At 50.3% G+C, this 18,053-nt stretch overlaps 1 protein-coding gene and 1 long non-coding RNA gene across 2 annotated transcripts; one reads left to right on the forward strand and one right to left on the reverse strand.

The window, feature by feature from the left end:
• Positions 1-713: 713 nt before the first annotated feature.
• NOG (noggin) lies at positions 714-2,697 on the reverse strand. Its single transcript, XM_082604165.1, has one exon. The coding sequence runs from the start codon at positions 2,087-2,089 to the stop codon at positions 1,391-1,393; it is 699 nt and encodes a 232-aa protein (XP_082460291.1). The 5' UTR covers positions 2,090-2,697; the 3' UTR covers positions 714-1,390.
• A 3,744-nt stretch (positions 2,698-6,441) lies between these two features.
• LOC309793353 lies at positions 6,442-17,217 on the forward strand. The gene is made up of 5 exons (XR_014291911.1): positions 6,442-6,597; positions 8,652-8,758; positions 9,664-9,742; positions 14,505-14,584; positions 16,488-17,217. It is a non-coding gene; the product is annotated as an uncharacterized lncRNA (long non-coding RNA).
• The last annotated feature ends 836 nt before the right edge of the window (positions 17,218-18,053 follow it).

Below are 18,053 nucleotides of genomic sequence, written 5' to 3' on the forward strand. Positions count from 1 at the left end.
AAACCTTGACCCTCTGAGTCCTCCTTAGGTCCCAGGGGAGGGGGGAGGTGAGTGTCAAATCTCCCAGCCATCACCAGCAATTCTGGCTGAGGGCCTGGGATTTCGGGGGCTCAGACCTGCAGGATCCCTGAGGTTGCGTTGATTCCAAGGGATCGCCTCAGCTAGCACCACCACAGCTTCCGGGAGTGCAAAGGGTTAACGCGGGCTGGATATTGAGGTGGGGGGGGGTGCGAGGCGGGAGGGGTGTCGGGATCTGGGTGGGCGCGCTCTGATCTCCCCCCCCATTCCTCGGGGGTCAAGTTTCAGCGGCACTCCGCCCCCAGGGTAGGTGTGAAAGACACGTGTCCCCATTGTGAAGGGCCTGTCAGGCAGGACAAAGCGGCCGCCCACCCTCCCTCCCGCCCCTCGGCCCAGCCTGGGGTCAGCTCCAGGGGGCCGGCTGGGTGTCGAGGTCACGATGGGCCCGAGCTTTGGTGACACAAGGAGAAAAAGCTGGGAGACTGGGCGGAGGCCACGTGATGCTCAAGTGAGGAGTTTGAGAATAGCTCCCCCCACCCAAGAAAAACTGAGCGGTCACTTCCATCACACCAGAAGACGGGATGAGCCCCTTCTCCCAACAGGCATAGTAAGCACAGCGGCACCCCCAACCCACCCCTCCCACCCCTCACCCCCCCATCAATCACCAACACAGAGAATCGCAGTGTCGAGCGCAGTCGATTTTAGTGGTTTTCTTTAATCCTGCTCTGCACTTCTTTCTCATTTACTACAAGGGATATTATAAAGAATAAATAGCAGATACTCTTAATTTACAATGATTAGTCATTCCATTTGTTCTCTATATTTACAATAACTGTAAAATAACATTGAACTCTATAGCTTCTTCGAGGTCCAAGGAAAACCAAAACACTTTCCGAAGAATGGAAAATAGCTTTTTAAAAGTCCTTCTACAAAAGTTCTCCCCTCTCTTTGTACTTTAAGAAAAAATAACATTTCCCCCCTGCTTCGCCATGCGAAGGGCACTGGAATATAAATAGCAGGTTAACATTATTAGCAACAACCAGAATAAGTCTCTCTTTTCTCTGTTCTTTTTTTTCCTTTTGCTTAAAAAAAATTTTAAAAATACAGTAGAAGCCGGTAACTTTTAACGTATAATACTGACCTTTTAATAAGTAAATTAAAACTGGGACCGTATATACATACACATATACATTCCTACACAGTTAAACAGTGCATTACATGAACCAGAAAGCTAGGTCTCTGTAGCCGGAAAAAAAAAAAAAAAGTTCATTGAATCCCCTCGCGAGAGGGTGGTGGAACTGGTTGGAGACTGTGCGGGGGGCGTCGGTGGGGATCGATCAAGTGTCCGGGTGCGGGCAGGGGGCCCTGAGTTCTAGCATGAGCACTTGCACTCGGAAATGATGGGGTACTGGATGGGAATCCAGCCGCAGCGCTGGCCCCCGCGCCGCTGACAGCGCCACCGCAGCACCGTGAGGTGCACGGACTTGGACGGCTTGCACACCATGCCCTCTGGCACGGAGCACGAGCGCTTGCTGAAGCAGCTGCCCACCTTCACGTAGCGCGGCCAGAAGCGGCTGCCCAGGTCGTTCCAGGCGTACAGCACCGGGCAAAAGGTCTGCGACCACAGCCACATCTGTAACTTCCTCCGCAGCTTCTTGCTCAGGCGCTGCTTCTTGCCCGGGGCCAAGCCCTCGGAGAACTCCAGCCCTTTGATCTCGCTCGGCATGGCCCCCGACGGCCGCTGCCGCAGCAGCTGGTCCAGCTCCGCCAGGTCCTCGGCGCCCCCGGCCGCCACCCCGCCCCCGCCGGGCCGGTCCTCGGGGGGAGAGGTGGCCATGAAGCCCGGGTCGTAGTGGCCCCCGAGCAGCGAGCGCAGCAGCGTCTCGTTCAGATCCTTCTCCTTGGGGTCAAAGATAGGGTCCGGGTGTTCGATGAGGTCCACCAGGGGCAGGTTGTCGCTGGGCGCCGGGCGGATGTGGAGATAGTGCTGGCCGCCGGCCGGTGCCGCCCGCAGCCCCAGGACCACCACCAGGGCGTAGAGGGTGACCCCCAGGCTGGGGCAGCGCTCCATGCCTCCGGCGCGCGCCCGGGGCTGCTGCTTCGTCCCGCGTCCCCGGAGGAGAGCACGCCGAGCCCGCGGCGCCGCCGCGCTCCCCCGTCTCTCCGGAGGCGGCTCACCCGAGGCTGGGCAGGCGCAGGGCCGGCAGCATGAGTCGCCGGCAGAGCCCTTCGCGCGGCGCCGGCTCCCACCGGGGCGGAAAAAACGCACACAAGTTGGCCGCAACTCCTCTCCCAGGTCTACTCGGGAAGGCGGCCGCGGCGGGGCATCCGAAATTACTCCAGGGCAACCGCGGGCGCTGGGGGCGCCGGCTGCTCGCTGCCTTCCCGGGCTGGCGGCGGCGCAGGGCGCGTGGACTGGCCGCTCTCCCCGCCTCCTCCTCTAGCTGCTCGTCGTCCGGCCGCTCTGTGCAGCGCCGCGGGCCGAGCCGGTCCTAGGGGCACTTCCCTCCGCCTGCTCGGGGCTCCGCGGCCGTCTCTGCCCGGCGGACTCCAGCGGCGGCGGCGGCGGCGGCGTCCGCGCACGTTGGCACCGGTTTGTCTGTCTCGCAGGGTCCAAGCCTTTAAATTTCCTGCACTTTCAGCTCCATCACCATGGAAACCACTGACTCTCTCGGCGTTGCCCCCTCCCCCTTCTTCCCCCCAAACAACAACCCCACCCCCCACTTCTCCACCCCCGAGGAGCCGGAGCCGCACAGGCTCCGGGGGAAGCCGCCTGCACTCGCCGCGGAGGCGGCGGCGGCGGCTTCGGCAGCGCCCGGGCTGTGCCCCGCCGGACCCAGATGCCCCGGGAAGCCGACAGTCCGGCTGCCCGCCGGAGCTCACAGGCGGCGGCGGCGGCGGCGGCGGCAGCGGCGGTGGCGGCGGCGGTGGCGCTTGGCAGGTCTCCGCGCAATTTTCTCTCTCCCCCACCACCCACCCCCCTTCTCCTCCTCCTGCAAAATGCACCGCCCCCCTCCTTTCTCCTGGGGCTCTAGGCGCCCCGCCAGGGCCAGTCCTGGGGAAAGCTCGCGGCGGCGCTGGAGCCGGGCTGGAGGGTGCAGGGCCGGTTTTGGGGGGTGCTCGAGGTGGGCCTGGGAGGATTCTCACTAGCTGGGTACTCTGCACCGGTAAGGGAGCTGCGGGGAGGTGCTGGAGGCTCGTTTCTTGGTGCAGTTCGGTGCAAGGAATTTCTCCATGTGCATGGAGCTTTTTCCCCGGGCGCGTCTCGCCTTCCTCTCTCCCAGGCTCGGTCTAAGTCCCCTGCCCCTCCCCCCAGCGCGCGCGCACACAGACACAGACACACACGCGCGCACACACACACACAGACACACACACACACACACTCTGCCCCGGAGGAGTCCGGGAGCCGCAGCGTTGCGCAGCGTGATGTAATTCCTAGGAAGCTGTTACACGGGCCCACAAGGGGGGTCCGCTCCTCACCCTCCTCCTCCTCCTCCTAGGCCGGGTCTTGCACCCGGAGTGGCCGAGCTGCAGGGGCGCGTCCGCCTTGCCTGCGGCTCCCCTAGCCGGCCTGGCTCCGCGTAGCTGCCGCTCGGCTCCCTGGGGGCGGCGCGCCCTCTGCTGGCCCGCAGCAAGCCCTGCACCCTGCGCTGGCGGGGCGGCCCTGCGAGGTGGGTTTGTCTGCTGTCCAGTCTGTCCAGCTCAGTTTCTGCTCTTGTGTCCGTGTCACTGTGTATGTGTGTGTAGGTACTTGTGTGCGTACGTACTTGTGTGCGTGTGGGTGCGTGCGCGCTGACGGGTCTGTTCTGGCTCTTCAAAGATGAACTGGCAGTAGGGGACCTGAGACCTGGCAGGGGTCCGTCCAGATAAAACTACGTTAACCTCGGACAAGTCACTTTTGTAGCACCACACACCTTACTTTCTGCATGAGTGACGTAACTACATTACTCCTCCAGTTCTACCTTTCTGTGATTCTAAATAAACCTTCATGATGCTTTCTCTTCCAGAAGCAGTTTGCTTTTGATGGTAGATGGATATTGAAATGACACTTACGGTTAATTTTCCTGTGGATGAGGAGCTGAATCCAAGCTTCAAAACTCAAACTCAGTTTCCTCTGTGGTGGATGTGATTGGAGTCTGGAAAAAGCTGGAGAAGAGAGACTTGGTGTGGATGACTCAAGCATTCACAGCGTTCCACAGAGTGGAGTTAGGAGGTCTCGTTGTGACAGCCTAAATCACTCTAGTTTCTTTCCCCAAAGATCTGGTTTTTCCTTTCAACCTGTGCTCTCCCACCCCACCCCCCACCCAACACACACAGAAATTTATCATCTGTCTAAGGAAGCAAACACACTTTGTTTCATGGCACAGTCTTTCTGCAAAACGCCAGCAATTGAGAGAGATGGCCAGTTTCAGCTGAAAACCTTTTCTTAAACTTTCGAGTCTAGACAATATCTAGAATTAGACAATTAAGGTAATGCCTACAAGAAAATCTTGCTTTAATGAATATGGGAGATAAGAACAACCAATTGGTTGTTTGAATTGCACTGATTCTGAAATAATGTGGGACTAGACCCCAGCACACAGTAGGCTCTTAAACAGTACTCCTTTCTTTTTGATATGCTTTAGGGGGCTTGGCACTGGTTTATTTTCTTAGGAAGATTAAATGTTCCAGAGCAGTTCTGCCACTGCTGTGAATTAACTAAGAGAATAATTTTTCAGTAAAGAGTTCAAAAGGCTAAATTCTAGCCCACCTCTCCTGAGGTGGTGGGTTCCACTGAGTGACATTCTCTTGTGCTGTTTTCTATTCCATCAATCTCCTCTCCTTTCCTTCAAATCACCTAGTTTTGTTTGAAAACCAGATCCTTCAGTCCTTTATTTAGGCGGAGTAGAATGAAAACAAACCACGTTAGACAGTAGATTGGGTGACCTGTTTATAGAGTGTCCGCTGGGTGAACACCATGGGAGGGGGGAAATGCAAAGGAGAAAGAAGTCACAATCGATTGCTACCATCCAAGACATTGCAGTTCAGTTAAAGGGAATATGACAAGTGTATGAAGAAAACATTAAAAGGGTGTGTAAAAAAAATCTATAAATTCCCCTAATAGCACAGACCAGTGTTTCACAACCATTTTTGGTAAATATTACAACTTCATGCTATCCTTTGAATGTTTGAAATTTTATAGTACATTATGGTGACCCAAAAAAGCCAAAACAAGTATAATATAAGCTATACTCTGCTCAAACCACACTTACTCTTCTTCACTGTGGGGTTCTGAAATGCCCCTCTTGGGGAGCCTGCAGTCAGTCCCCCACTCCCTGCCACACTAGGGTAGCTCACACACTTAGGTACTGTGTGAATCTCTGGGAATGCTGTTTGTCAGAGACTAAGCAGTACTAATACCTTAATGGTAGAACTGAGATTTAGCTGGGCTTGATGAAGAAAAAGGATATATTTATCTGAGTAGGGAGAGGAGGATATTTGAGTCTGCATAAAGAGGGGAAGCACACCATATCAGGGAACAGCCAAAAGATCTGGGGTGTGGGGAATGGGGGAGTAAATGTCTTAAACGGGCAGGCTCAACACAAAGACAACCTTTGGACCAGGTGGATCTTGGTTGGAATTCTGGTCCTGCCACTCACCAGCTGGGCTACACTCTCAACATAGGCATCTTAACTCCAAACTTTCATTTCCTCATCTGTAAAACGGGGCTAACACACCCCCCTCAGAACTGTGTTATACGTGGGAGATAAAGGATGCTGTGCTTAGCACAGCACCCAGGGCAGAGTATATAGTGGGCAATAGACTTTCAACACGTGTTAGTTCTTCCAGGAGCTCCATCACCCTCCATTGGCCCACCGTCTTTGATTTGAGCCAGAGGGGCTCGAAGGGGTTGCGATGCCTGTTGGAATCACCTCCAACACCTTTGGGCCTGCTTTCTGTCTGCTCAGCATGTGTAATTGAGCTATTCTCCGTGGCTGCTGGTCTTCAGGAGTTTAGGGGAGGGGGACTGAAATGTCTTGGGGGACACTCAACAGGCAACCCCTTTCAGTGCTTCTGCCACTCTATTGAAGAGGGAGCTTGACAAGCGAGACAAAGAGGGTGTATTTATTCCAAAGGAAGCTGTGGGGCGGGTGGGGCGGGAGATGGGCCAAAGGAGGGATGGTGATCAGCTCAGCTCTCTGATCAGGTCCTCCCAGGGGGTGGGGTGAGGAGGGGAGCAGTTGGATGTCAGTGGGGATTGGCCAGGGGCTCGGGCCTTGGCAGCCTATGTGGGAAGAGTCTAGTGGACGAAGTGACTCTAGGTCCATTCTTGGTTATCTGCATCCCAGGATTCCGTCCCTGCAAGGTACTCTGTCAAGGGAAACGGAAGCAGCCTTTTGAACCATGGCTTCGGCAACTCCAGGTGAAGGCAAGAGGACCTTATGCATCTTTTCTTATTTTCAGCTGATTCTCAGAACAATTCAACAATCTTGTTTTTTTGGCCCTGGAAGCATAGACCTGAGGCAGCTTTGGGTGATGTGCAAAGGACATGGGGCTTGACTTTGGAAAACCTGAAACCTAGCAGCTGTGTGACCTCGGGTGAGTCACTTTCCCTCTCTGGGGCCCCGTGACACAGAGAGGTCAAGGGAGCACGAGGCACCACAAAGGAGAAAACATGACAGTGGCCATCTTTGAGGCCCCGGATCATCCCAGGCACATGAAAATTGTGTCACCCTCTGATTCTGACTGTCTCTTGGGTCCCATAAATGTCGAATTTGATGGACTTCCTCTCAATGAGACCCAAAATGGCATTTTTGGACTTGACCCAACTTAGCAAAGTGAGGAAAAGTCAGCCACAAGGCTTGTCACTTTCCTCTCCTGACTGCGGAAGGAATGGGACAGTGGAGGCTTCTAGGGCGGGAGGGTGGTGGGCTCCCCATAGCCTGCGGGAGGCTGTGGGAAACCTGGCCAGTTCAGGACTCACAGCCAGGGTGGAGGCCAGTGCAGTTTCACCATAGGGTCTAAGTTTTTGAGTGTGATTTTTTTGGTGATGGGATTCCAGTTACAAGAGTGAAGTTCTAACCAGCATAGGAAGCGGGAATAGAAGGCGAGAAAGAGGGGAGAATGGGAGGGAGATGACTCTAAATCGTGGGCTGGGGTGGGGAAATGGGTAAACAAATGGGAAATACATTTCCAGAGATAGAGACAAAGCTAAAGGCCGAAGGAGGCAAGCGCTTTGCTCCAGCCCTGACAGCCCCTTCCCTTCCCCAGTCTGGTTCCCTCTCCGCCCCCGGCCCCCGCCCCGCCCACCCGGCTCCACGCTGGGGAACGGGAGCGACTCTGGAGCCCGGTGGCTCATTCATCTCCTGATAAACTGTTTATCTGAGTTTTAACGAGGGCGCCTCTCTTCCAGCCCTGGAGACAGAAGCCTCCTCATGTTTAGCCTGCCCTGGTGTGGGGGGCCTGGGGGTGGGTGGAGGCAACGCTGGCGGGCCCATCTTCTGCCCTTGCGGCGTTGCCAGCACGCGCTGCCTCGGCCTCGGCCTTCAGCTCTCCTGGCTTGATGTTGCCTTTCCTGGTCTGGGGTCTGGGTCTCTCTGGGCTCGAGGTTCTCATCTGGAAAGGAAATCTTTTTATCATTTCTCTCCGTTCACTCGTGTGCGGGCGCGCACGCGAGCACACACACACACACACACACATACTCCCTCTCTAAACACATACATACGTAAATACATACATTTAAAAATCAAGGGACTTCCCTGGGGGTCCAGTGGAAGACTCCCCTTTCCAATGCAGGGGGTGCGGGTTCAATCCCTGGTTGGGGAGCTAAGATCCCAGTACCTCGTGGCCAAAAAACCAAAACATAAAACCGAAGCAGTATTGTAACAAATTCAGTAAAGACTTAAAAAAAAAGGTCCACATCAAAAAATCTTAAAAAAAAATAAGTAAAAATCAAACCCAACTTGGTTCTGCATTGTGGACTTTTACCATATGTGACCCAATATTTCAAAAGGAAAGTGAATGGAATGCTACTGCCTCAGCATGTAGCAGGAAAGGATTCTCCAAAGTGATGGAGGGGCTGTTCTATGAAAAGGCAGCTGTCATCAGTAAGAGAAACTAAAACTCCAATTGTTCTAGGACTTGCTTCCCACTTGCCACCATTCACCCTTATGGATTCACATGGGTGCACACTTTACAGACACTGATGCATCTGCTGATGAGCATACCTCCCCTACCACAACACATACAGCAATGGGGCATACAAACAGACCCGGGTGCACTCCCATGCACACCCCCGCCTTTGCCACCCAGGCCGGAAGGGCTCCTGGAGACAGTCCCCCTTAGCCACCTACCATGAGGAATTTACACACAGCCTCCCCCCACCCCGTCAAACACACAAGCACCCATCTCAACTTAGGCTCCCATTTCCCCCACATCCTCTCATCCTGCTGCCTGAGATAGATGTTTATTGAGATAATATGGTCTAGCCTCCCTTATCCCCTCGAAGACTCAAGATAACAAGGAGACAGGAACTCAATGGAGTGAAAAATAAAGTGAAAACCTCCCCTATTTGAGTTGGGTGGGGTGTTCGCAGGCTCTGGCTACTGAATCCACCTAATACAACAGTCTCACGTCTCTGAATTTTTTCCTAGCCCCCAACTCTGTCTCCTCACCAACCAAGTATTGGTGCCGACTTGGAATGACTCTCCATGATCACCTACTGTCATCCGTCGGTCTTATTCCTCCACCTATTCACCAGGCATGTACCCTGTTTCCGGACACTCTCAAAGACTACTGGGGGGGGGGGAAAGAAAAATAAACCCAAGATTACAAGTCAGGATGTCAACTGCCACGACAAAGCACAGAAATGTTGGGGTGGGATGGAGGAGCCAAAAAAACTCCTTAGGAAATGCAATGTCCAATGACAAATGGGAGGGCACAGTCTAGTGAGGAGGGGACAGTGGCTGGATGATATTTGGGGCAGTGGGGGGAGGGGAACACCATCCAAATGCTGTGACAAGTTGGCAGTGCTAAGTGCTGGGGCTTGAGGACTAAAGGCTGGAAGACGAGGGGTTTATATAGTGAGCCATCAAGGGTCTTAAGCAGTTTCAAATCCAATTTGAATTTATACTTGAGTTTAGAAATATATGAAAGAAACTTTGGAAACCATATGAATATGATGATTATAGGTCCTAAATATTTTAAGACAGCCCCTATTAAAAAACAAAAACAAAACTTTATTCTGATTGAAGTCGAGGCTGTTCAGCCCTAGAACCCTGGCTTTTAATCTCTATGCAGGGATTAGTTTATGTGTAGGGGAAAATCCCTAAAAATATGCTTATAAATCATTCATTGTAATGATTACCTGTAAAGAATTGGGTAAGTTGCTGGGGTGAGGAGGGGAGAGAACCTTACTTTACGTTATTTGTATGTAAATCTGTTTAAAAAGAGAGAGCAGTCATAAAACATTTTTGTATTTAGGAAAAAGTCAATGAAAGATTAAAATCAGTGAATTTAGTGGCAACAACTTGCCCCAAAGTAACTATCAGGCATGAGTAAAGCTGGAAATGGCATGTAAAGTTCTACGTGTTGAAAAGAGTTTTGAAGCCAGCACCAGGCTGCCGGGCAGGGCTGACTCGTATTATTGGATGATCTTTGTTTCAGGTTTAGTTAAATGGTTCAGCGCTCATGTGCAATGGTGAGGCGAGGGAGAAACCCATTTGAGGAGCTTTTGTGCGCAGGGGTGAGTGTTTGTACGCATGCATGTAAGTATGTGATAGGCACTGTTTCATGACACTTTAATCTCCCGTCACGGGCGTCTACAGAGAAATCAGATTGCTTTCAAAATAAAGTGATATCCACGTCAAAACCCACCACTGGGCTGAAAAACAAAACAAAACTAAAATGCACCAAAGCCCAATCTCACGCTTGATCTAAACCCTACAGTCTGGAAAGTCTGGAATGAGTTTGGGGCGGGGGCTGGGTACTGGAAGTAAGTCACCTCAGTTGAGGGTTTGGAGGACAGGGTCCCCAAGTGACTAAATAAGAGGCTTTCTCTCTCAATTGCCAGTCTTAGAAACAGGGCTATAAGTTTAACATGTGCCAGGAATTTACCATCTGCCTTACAAACATTTTCTTATCTACATCTTACAAGAGCTTCTGGAGTAGGGGCAATTAAATCCCCATTTTATAGATAGGGAAATTGAGGCCCAGAGAGGTGAGGGAGCTGCCGAAGGCCATATTCTTTGACTCCAGGATTATCTAAGGAGGTAGGGAGAGGATTCTTAGCTCAGGACTGCAGGCGCAATGGGGCCTTCCTAAGGCATCCATCTGTGTTGGTCCGTTACTGGTCCCTTGGTCCGATCCATATCTGGCTTACTTCAGAGGTCGTCGATACCAGCAGGCTAGGGAGATTTACTCTGGCCAGTGACTTTTGACAACCTGGTCAAGTTGGAGCGAGGGCTCATTTCATCCTCCCCTCCCCCACCCCACCCACAGTCCCACCCTCCATAATGGAGCATGACTGTAGTAAAACAAGGCTTTTGATCAAGCTTCCTCACATCACTTTCAAGACAAACAATGTCTCTGAAGCCCCCAACTGCTTTTATTTTTCTTATATCTAAGGTTTCACCTTAGGGTCTTTACCCAGCTTCATTGAAAAATGACCTCAATTAAGAAAAGAAAATGATGGCATTTCATTATTGTAATTCACAAAACATACCTACAGAATTGAAAGAGAGGCTTCAAAGTTATAAAAACAACCTTCGTAATTTTCTAAAAGGGGTTCCTACCTTCCCTCTAACCCATCAGGTGTCTCCCACATACCTCAACGATTTTTCAAACTTTTCTTCGGCATAATTAAGATCATAAGCAAACATATTAATTAAAATACAAATAAAAGTAAATAAGACAGTGGCTAGTCTTTCACCAGCGTGGTTGGCGGATATACTCGTGTTTCAACACAAGACTTTTCAAAGGTACCATTCACTATGTATAGGATTTTTAGAAAAAACTTAGTTTTATAAATTATTTATAAACATATAAATTAAAAAAGTTTTTTCCCATCCATGGTAGAGAGGTGGATAAGTTTAGAGCCGAGTCCAATGTTTGGGCCTCTGGGTCTCCTCCCTACAAAATGATTCCAGTACACTACAGTTTCAGACAAGCATTTCTTTCCTCACACAAAGGCTTAACCATGTTAACTAGTTAATGTAAAGCTTGATTAAACTCGCAAAGATAATCCCTAAAATGCTGGGAGAAGGGCCCTTGAAGTGCCTGGAGGTGGCAGGGAGGGGGCGGGCTGGTAATGAGGCAAGGTTGCGGTTCAAACCTCATTTTCACTTTGCTGTGTTTCAAAAGTGAATTACTGCAGCGGTTCGGCAAAATACATTGAGACAAATGCAAAGCTGCCTTCCTCACATCCTGGAGGATTTGAGTCACCACAGATGAGCCTTTAAATGTAATAAGAGGCATCGTAATTATCATGCCACGGGGGTAAGAAAATCCTGGCAGATCACATTTTATAGAACTCTGCTTTTCTTTCAAGCCCCCAGCCCAGAAAGAGAGGCAGCTACATTCGAGGCTAAATGTTTATGGCTTAGGCTGCTCAACAGCATGAACGTTTACTTCTGAGGTAGTCCTATTGTTCCATGTGTGATTTCAATATGCTTCTTCTAAATATTTTGACAGCTAGGCAAGTTTTGGGGCACTTGTCCTCTTCTAGGGACCACAGGGCCGTGACGACGGATTGTGGGGTGGGGGGTTGGTGAGGTCTCTGACTTGTCCCTGATAGCAACTCTTCTTCATCTCACAGCTATTAGGGTCCTAGGCGAGGCCCTCATCTCTCACCAAAGCTCCCCTAAGTTCCCACAGAGAAGGAGGGCTTGCAGATAGCACTGGCCCACCCAAGGCAAGAAGCTTTCTACGGAAGTGCACCCAAGTGCCCCTCTCATTTCTCCCAAAGTCTTGGCATTCTTGAAGGAGAAACAGGCTAAAATAACTCGTATATAGAAATGGAATTATTTACAATCGTTCAACAACCTCTAAGGATTCTCTTGGTGACTCTCAAGATAACGTTACGACACCGGATGCCTTTTCCATTCTGACCCTGATCTACCTTCTGTTTAGAGGACTCCTTGGAGGTCTCTACACATAGCCTGCTCTGCCTACTATCTCCCTCATCTGCAAAATCATTTTTTAGATTCTGCTTAAGCGTTGCCTCCTCCATTCTCGATTCTTTCTGTGCAGAATGAGGTCCCTCCTCTCAGCTCCTATGCCATCTGGACCTTCTTCTAGGTTATGGATTACCAGATGGCATTCTAGGCAGTTGTCTATCTTGACCACTAGTCTGCAAGCTCTTTATGGGAGTTTATCTCTCTAATCCTGGTGCCTAGCGTTGTGTTTGATGTACAGTAGGTGCCTAGTGAGTCAGTGACGCCCTGAGCTGCTTAATTTCTTTTGGGGACAACAATGGATCCTGGTAGTGGTTGGAGGGAAACCATGGTGGGGAAAACTATGTCCATGTCTTTTTTTTTTTAATGTAGTTTTTATTTATTTTACTTTTATTTTTTATTATTTAAAAAAATTTTATTTTTGGCTGCTTTGGGTCTTCGTTGCTGTGCGTGGGCTTTCTCTAGTTGCGGCGAGCGGGGGCTACTCTTCGTTGCGGTGGCTTCTCTTGTTGTGGCTCACGGGCTCTAGAGCGCGCGGGCTTCAGTAGTTGTGGCGCACGGGCTTAGTTGCTCCGCGGCATGTGGGATCTTCCTGGACCAGGGATCAAACCCGTGTCCCCTGCATTGGTAGGTGGATTCCTAACCACTGCACCACCAGGGAAGTCCCTCATGTCTTAATTAATGCAGCAAATCCAGACAGCAATGGCTTGTGTTTGATTTTATTTATTTATTTATTTATTTATTTATTCAGCTGCACTGCTCAGCTTGCAGGATCTTAGTTCCCCGACCAGGGATTGACCCCTGGCTTGGCAGTGAAAGCACCGAGTCCTAACCACTGGGCCACCAGGGAATTCCCTGTTTGATCTTTTCTTATAAACTAGGTCCCTCATAGGTATCTGGAAAATAAAAAGACCAAGTGGACCCAAATAGCTGCTTTATTATTTAACTGGTATACACCAATGGCTCGCCCATGCTGAACTGGAGACAGCCTGATTGTTGTACCAACACCTTCAGCAGCCTGAATCCTCACAAATTAGCAGCTCAGTATCTTGAGGTCTGCTGTCTTTGGCAGCAGAAGCGAGTCAGGGCAGGGGAGGGGGTGAGGAGAGGTTGGCTCTATCCCAGGAAGCTGCAGCTTGGGCTGGGGGTCGGGAGTAGTTGAGTGATGTGATCCCAGCTCATTCTGGGGAGGCACAGCTGCTGTGACATGTCAGGCTCAACTCAGTCCATGCCCTTGGGAAGGAAGATGGTGGAGTCCCCCACCCCCACCCCTGAGACCCCAGAACACAGTCCTTCTGGGAACTATTCTCTCTCCCTTCTGCCTCTACTGCTCCAAGTCCCTGCTGTCTTCTTAGAGAGGTGGGTTCAGAGGCGTTCCAAAAGGTTCGAAGATCACGAATCTCGCTGAAGACTAGGCTCCCCTTGGTGTCTGATTCTTCTTTGTGTAGCCAAAGAGCTTTGCACACCATCTGGCTCAGTCAGCACTCGCTGGGGGTGGCTGGATCAATGGCTAGGTTCACTGTCAACACTGACGAGGTGCAATTCCCTAAACATCCTTTAGGTCCTCGAAGCTGTCATTCCATAGCCACAACTGTCCAGATAACCAGGTCAAAGGCGCCCCTCTGGGTATACTTTTCCCAGCCTGAATGACACAGCCCAGTGCAAAAGTTTCTCAGGGGCAGCTCGGCATCACTCGGGTTCTGTCCACCTGGCACACAGGGCAACGCTTTGAAGAAGAAATGGATTAAGGTATTGGATTACAGTTTCTGTAGCCAGGCTCAGGGCCTGAGCTGAATGTCCTCCCCCAAGTAGGGTGACTTGGCAGAACAGTTCAGGCTTCCCTCCCTCCTTGCTCACTTTCCTCCAGTCTCCATTGCTCTCTGGGTGAGGGGAAGAGGGGGAGGAGGGGGACCCTCACTCCCACACCTTAAATCCACGTTTCTGTAAAGGGTGAACCTTATACTTCTGCACACGGTCTGTCCTACCCTGTGGCAGCATGAAGATGTGGGCAAGAGCAGTCAGTGGGCGCTCTGCGTGAGTAACAGCAGGGCAGAGGCACAGCTCCACAAGAAAATGGATGTTAACCTCTTTCTTCTCTTCTGCTTTCTTACCAGTTTCTGAGTTCTTGCTGTGTGCCTGGTACGGTGCATTATATTTGTTATATCATTTAGTCCTCAAAACATCTCAGTTTATAAGCGAGGACACTAAAACTCAGGGAAGTCAAGTGACTTGACCAAGGTCACCCAAGTAGAAAGTGGCATAGCTGTGGTTGAACTCTGCCCAACCTCAAAGCATGTGGTCTATTCTTGATGGCCCTTTTTTTGTTTCATCTAGGATTCTGATTCTGGTGTTCCTGATACAACCAGTAAATATGGAAAGTGGTGGTGAAGAGAGACACAAAAATGGAATTCAAGGTGACTTACAAAATAGTAGTATAAATTATTAATGGATGCAAATATATGTGGTAAATCTTATAATGAATGGGAATTATACACACCAACTTGGAGACAGTGGTTATCTTTGGGGAGAGAGAGAAGGAGGGTGACGCACTTGGTGGGTATTTATGTGTATTTATATTTCTTTAGAAAGAGAAAGAGAGCTATCAAAGCAAACACAAAACAGACACAAATCTCTGGCGTCCCAAACCACAATGAGATATCACTTCATACCCATTAGGATGGCTATTATATGTATATACGCATAATGAAAAGAAGTGTTGACATGGATGTGGAGAAACTGGAACCCTTGTGAACTGCTCGTGGGAATGTAAAATGATGCAGCTGCTATAGAAAACAGTATTGCAGTTCCTTAAAAAATTAAAAATAGAATTACCATAAGATCCAGCAATTTCTTCTCTGAGTATATATCCCAGAGAACTGAAAGCAGGGACTGCAACCCATATACACCCATGTTCATAGCAGCATTATTCACAATAACCTAAAGGTGGAAATAATCCAAGTGTTCATCAACAGATGAATGGAAAAGCAAAACTTGGTGTATACGTACAATGGAATATTATTCACCCTTAAAAAGGAAGGAAATTCTGACATATGCTACAACATGGATGAACCTTAGGACGTTATGCTAAATGAAATGTCAGTCACAGAAGGACAAATACTGTGTGATTCCACTTATATGAGGTGCCTAGAGTAATCAAATTCATAGAGACAGAAAGTAGAATGGTGGTTGCCAAAGGGGGGGGGAGTTAAAGTTTAATGTGTACAGAGTTTCAGTTTGGGAAGAGGAAAAATGTTCTGGAGATGGATGACGGTGATGGTGGCACACAATGGAAATGTACTTATGCTATTTAATGCCATTTACAAATGGCTCAAATGGTGAATTTTACATTATGTGCATTTTGTCACACATACACACACACACACACATCCTTGGTGCCCAGCAAGGAGGGAGGAGGAGAACAGCTTCACAGTTCCCTGTCACATGCCACCCTTCTTTGGCTTGGTCCCCATCAGGGGACACTGGACACAGGGTGAAGGGAAGAGCCCCCTCCCCTGGGCACTCCCAGCAGGCAGCCTTCCTGACTCAGGTAGGCCAGCAACTCTGGACACTCAGGCTCAGAGGAAGTTCATCTGAAAATAAAAGCAGTCCTTCAGGGGTCCCTATGGATTGAAAGACTGCCTTCCTGGTTGTCTCTGAGGCTGAAGCGTGACTGCCGCTAGCCCCCTGGGTATAGTAACAGCCCTGTCAGCCAAGGCAAATCTGCCCGACCTCAGAATCCCAAATTAGCACCTGGCCCTTAGATAGGGCAACTTTGGTTTAAAGTTTAAGTGAAACCTTGACAGTTCTACTGCCTTGAGGGGAGGCCGGGGGCTGCTCTCATAGGATGTTCTTTCTTCGGAGGAATGCGGTGGTGTGTACAGTGTGGTGTCTGCAGTCAATTCCTACAACTGCAATTAGGGCCTTTCAATGGAGGTGTCAGCCACATTCAAACTCTGAACCGTCTCAGCCATGAAATTCATAATGGGATAAAAGTTCCATTCCGGGACTGACAACTTCAAATGGAATTTGGTGTAATCTTTTATTTATTTACGGGGCCGTGGGAGTGGGGGAGGGGGCTATGAAAAATCCCACCTGCCCCCACTCCCTTCCTCCCCAAAGCTTCCAAGGATAAAAATGAGGGTCGGGATTACATTTGGAGGGGAGCAAGGCTATGTTTAAATAGGCTTTGGAAAGTGTGGCTCCACGTCTGAGGCAGTCCGGAGCGACAGCTTCGTCCAGCCCAGTCTGGGACATTCCAAAGAATCATACTGAGACCTTGTGCTAATTGGTTCCAATTTATCAGTTCCAATGTCTCAGTGGACCAGGGCCGGGTCTCGATGCTCGATGATCTGCGGAGACAGCGACGCCCTGGATCGACTGCAGGAGCCAACGGAGCCTTCCATACTTTGCCTGCTTTTCACTGATGGCGATGGCTGTTTAATTCATTCTCGAACACCTTCTTTTTAACCTAAGCTTCCCCAAGCCATATGCCATTAGCTGCCTCTTGGTAGACCTTTGAGTAACTTCGGTTCATCTTCCCTACACAAAAGCAGAGGCTTTTTGCGGTATTAAGGGAGCCGCAGAGCCCGGGCTGGGGGCGGGGGGCGGATTTAGTTGTAATTACAGCCGGGTTCTCGCTTAGTCCCACCCCACCTTTCTGCCCATTCACAGGCTCCGGCCAGGGCTGGCGCCAAGATCTCCAAGTTGCCCTGTGTTTATGTCATTGAGACGAGGACAATATTTCAGTGTGGAGCCAAGCCACAGGGATCCACTCTATAAAACCCTCACTAAAAATAGACGCTCCAACCCCTGCCCAGCCCCCTCCCCGCCTCCGCGACTCCCCACCGCCTGCCCCTAGCGCGGCAGCACCCAGCTCCATACACTGGGAGACAGGCGTGCCAAATCGGCCGGATCGCGCAGCTCGGGGGGGCCGTGAGCTCCTTTCTTCCCGAGGAGTTTTAATGCAGAATAAAAGGCGTCAATTAGCAGCCTTTAGAGCTGACAGGGCAATTAAAGCTAAATGGCAAGACAGAGGGAGAGCTGGAAGAAGAAGGAAGAGAGAGAGGGGGAGGGAGAGAGGAGAGAGATTTCCAATGTACTTTTGGTGGCAGCTGCCATTTTTGAGAAGGGTGAGCCTCTCAAACTACAGCTGGCTGTTTGGATATATTTTCACTTCTGAAGTGATATTTTCAGCGAACACTGATACTCCCCGTTTATTGCACTTTTCATGTTAGAACTGAGCCACTTGGGAAAATGAAAACAAACACAAAGTGAAAGGATCTTGTCTTTACAAACTCTCCCAACCAGCCTGGGTCCCAAGAAACACGTTCCTTTGCAGGCTGAATTAGATGCAGCATGACATGGTGAGGGTAGACGGATGGGTGGGTGGAGCCACTGCACCAGTTAGCAGCTAATTTGCGCTTTGGGGATCCCAGAATTTAGAGTTGGTGACTCTGTCATAATGCCTTTGCACACTTTCCGTCATCAGCCCAGTCCCCCAAGGTTATAAAACTATTGGAAAATAGTCTTCTTTTGGTCTCCTCGGGAGTGACCTTCCCGAAGGAACAGTCAGGCTTTGGTTTGGGACTTGGGAGCTCTGAGACTGTCTTATGCAGATAGGGGTCGGTAACAACGGTGGTATTGATTTTGATTCACTGTTGCAACACACCAGTTCCAGGGAATGGATTCGAGGGGGTGCTGTGCACCAGGGTGGGCACAAGAGAGAAATACACCATTATCAGAGGAACAGTCAGCCTGGGGAAGCTAGAGCTCCATCAATCCTTCACAGGCATCCTACCCTCCCCTGGCCCCCAACCCACGGAGGAAACAGTAACCGCAGTTCCTGAGAGGATGCTCCCAAAGTCACCTTTGCTTTGCTGGACC

The sequence above is a fragment of the Mesoplodon mirus genome (assembly GCF_964341445.2).
Source record: "Mesoplodon mirus genome assembly, chromosome: 18".
NCBI lineage: Eukaryota > Metazoa > Chordata > Mammalia > Artiodactyla > Ziphiidae > Mesoplodon > Mesoplodon mirus.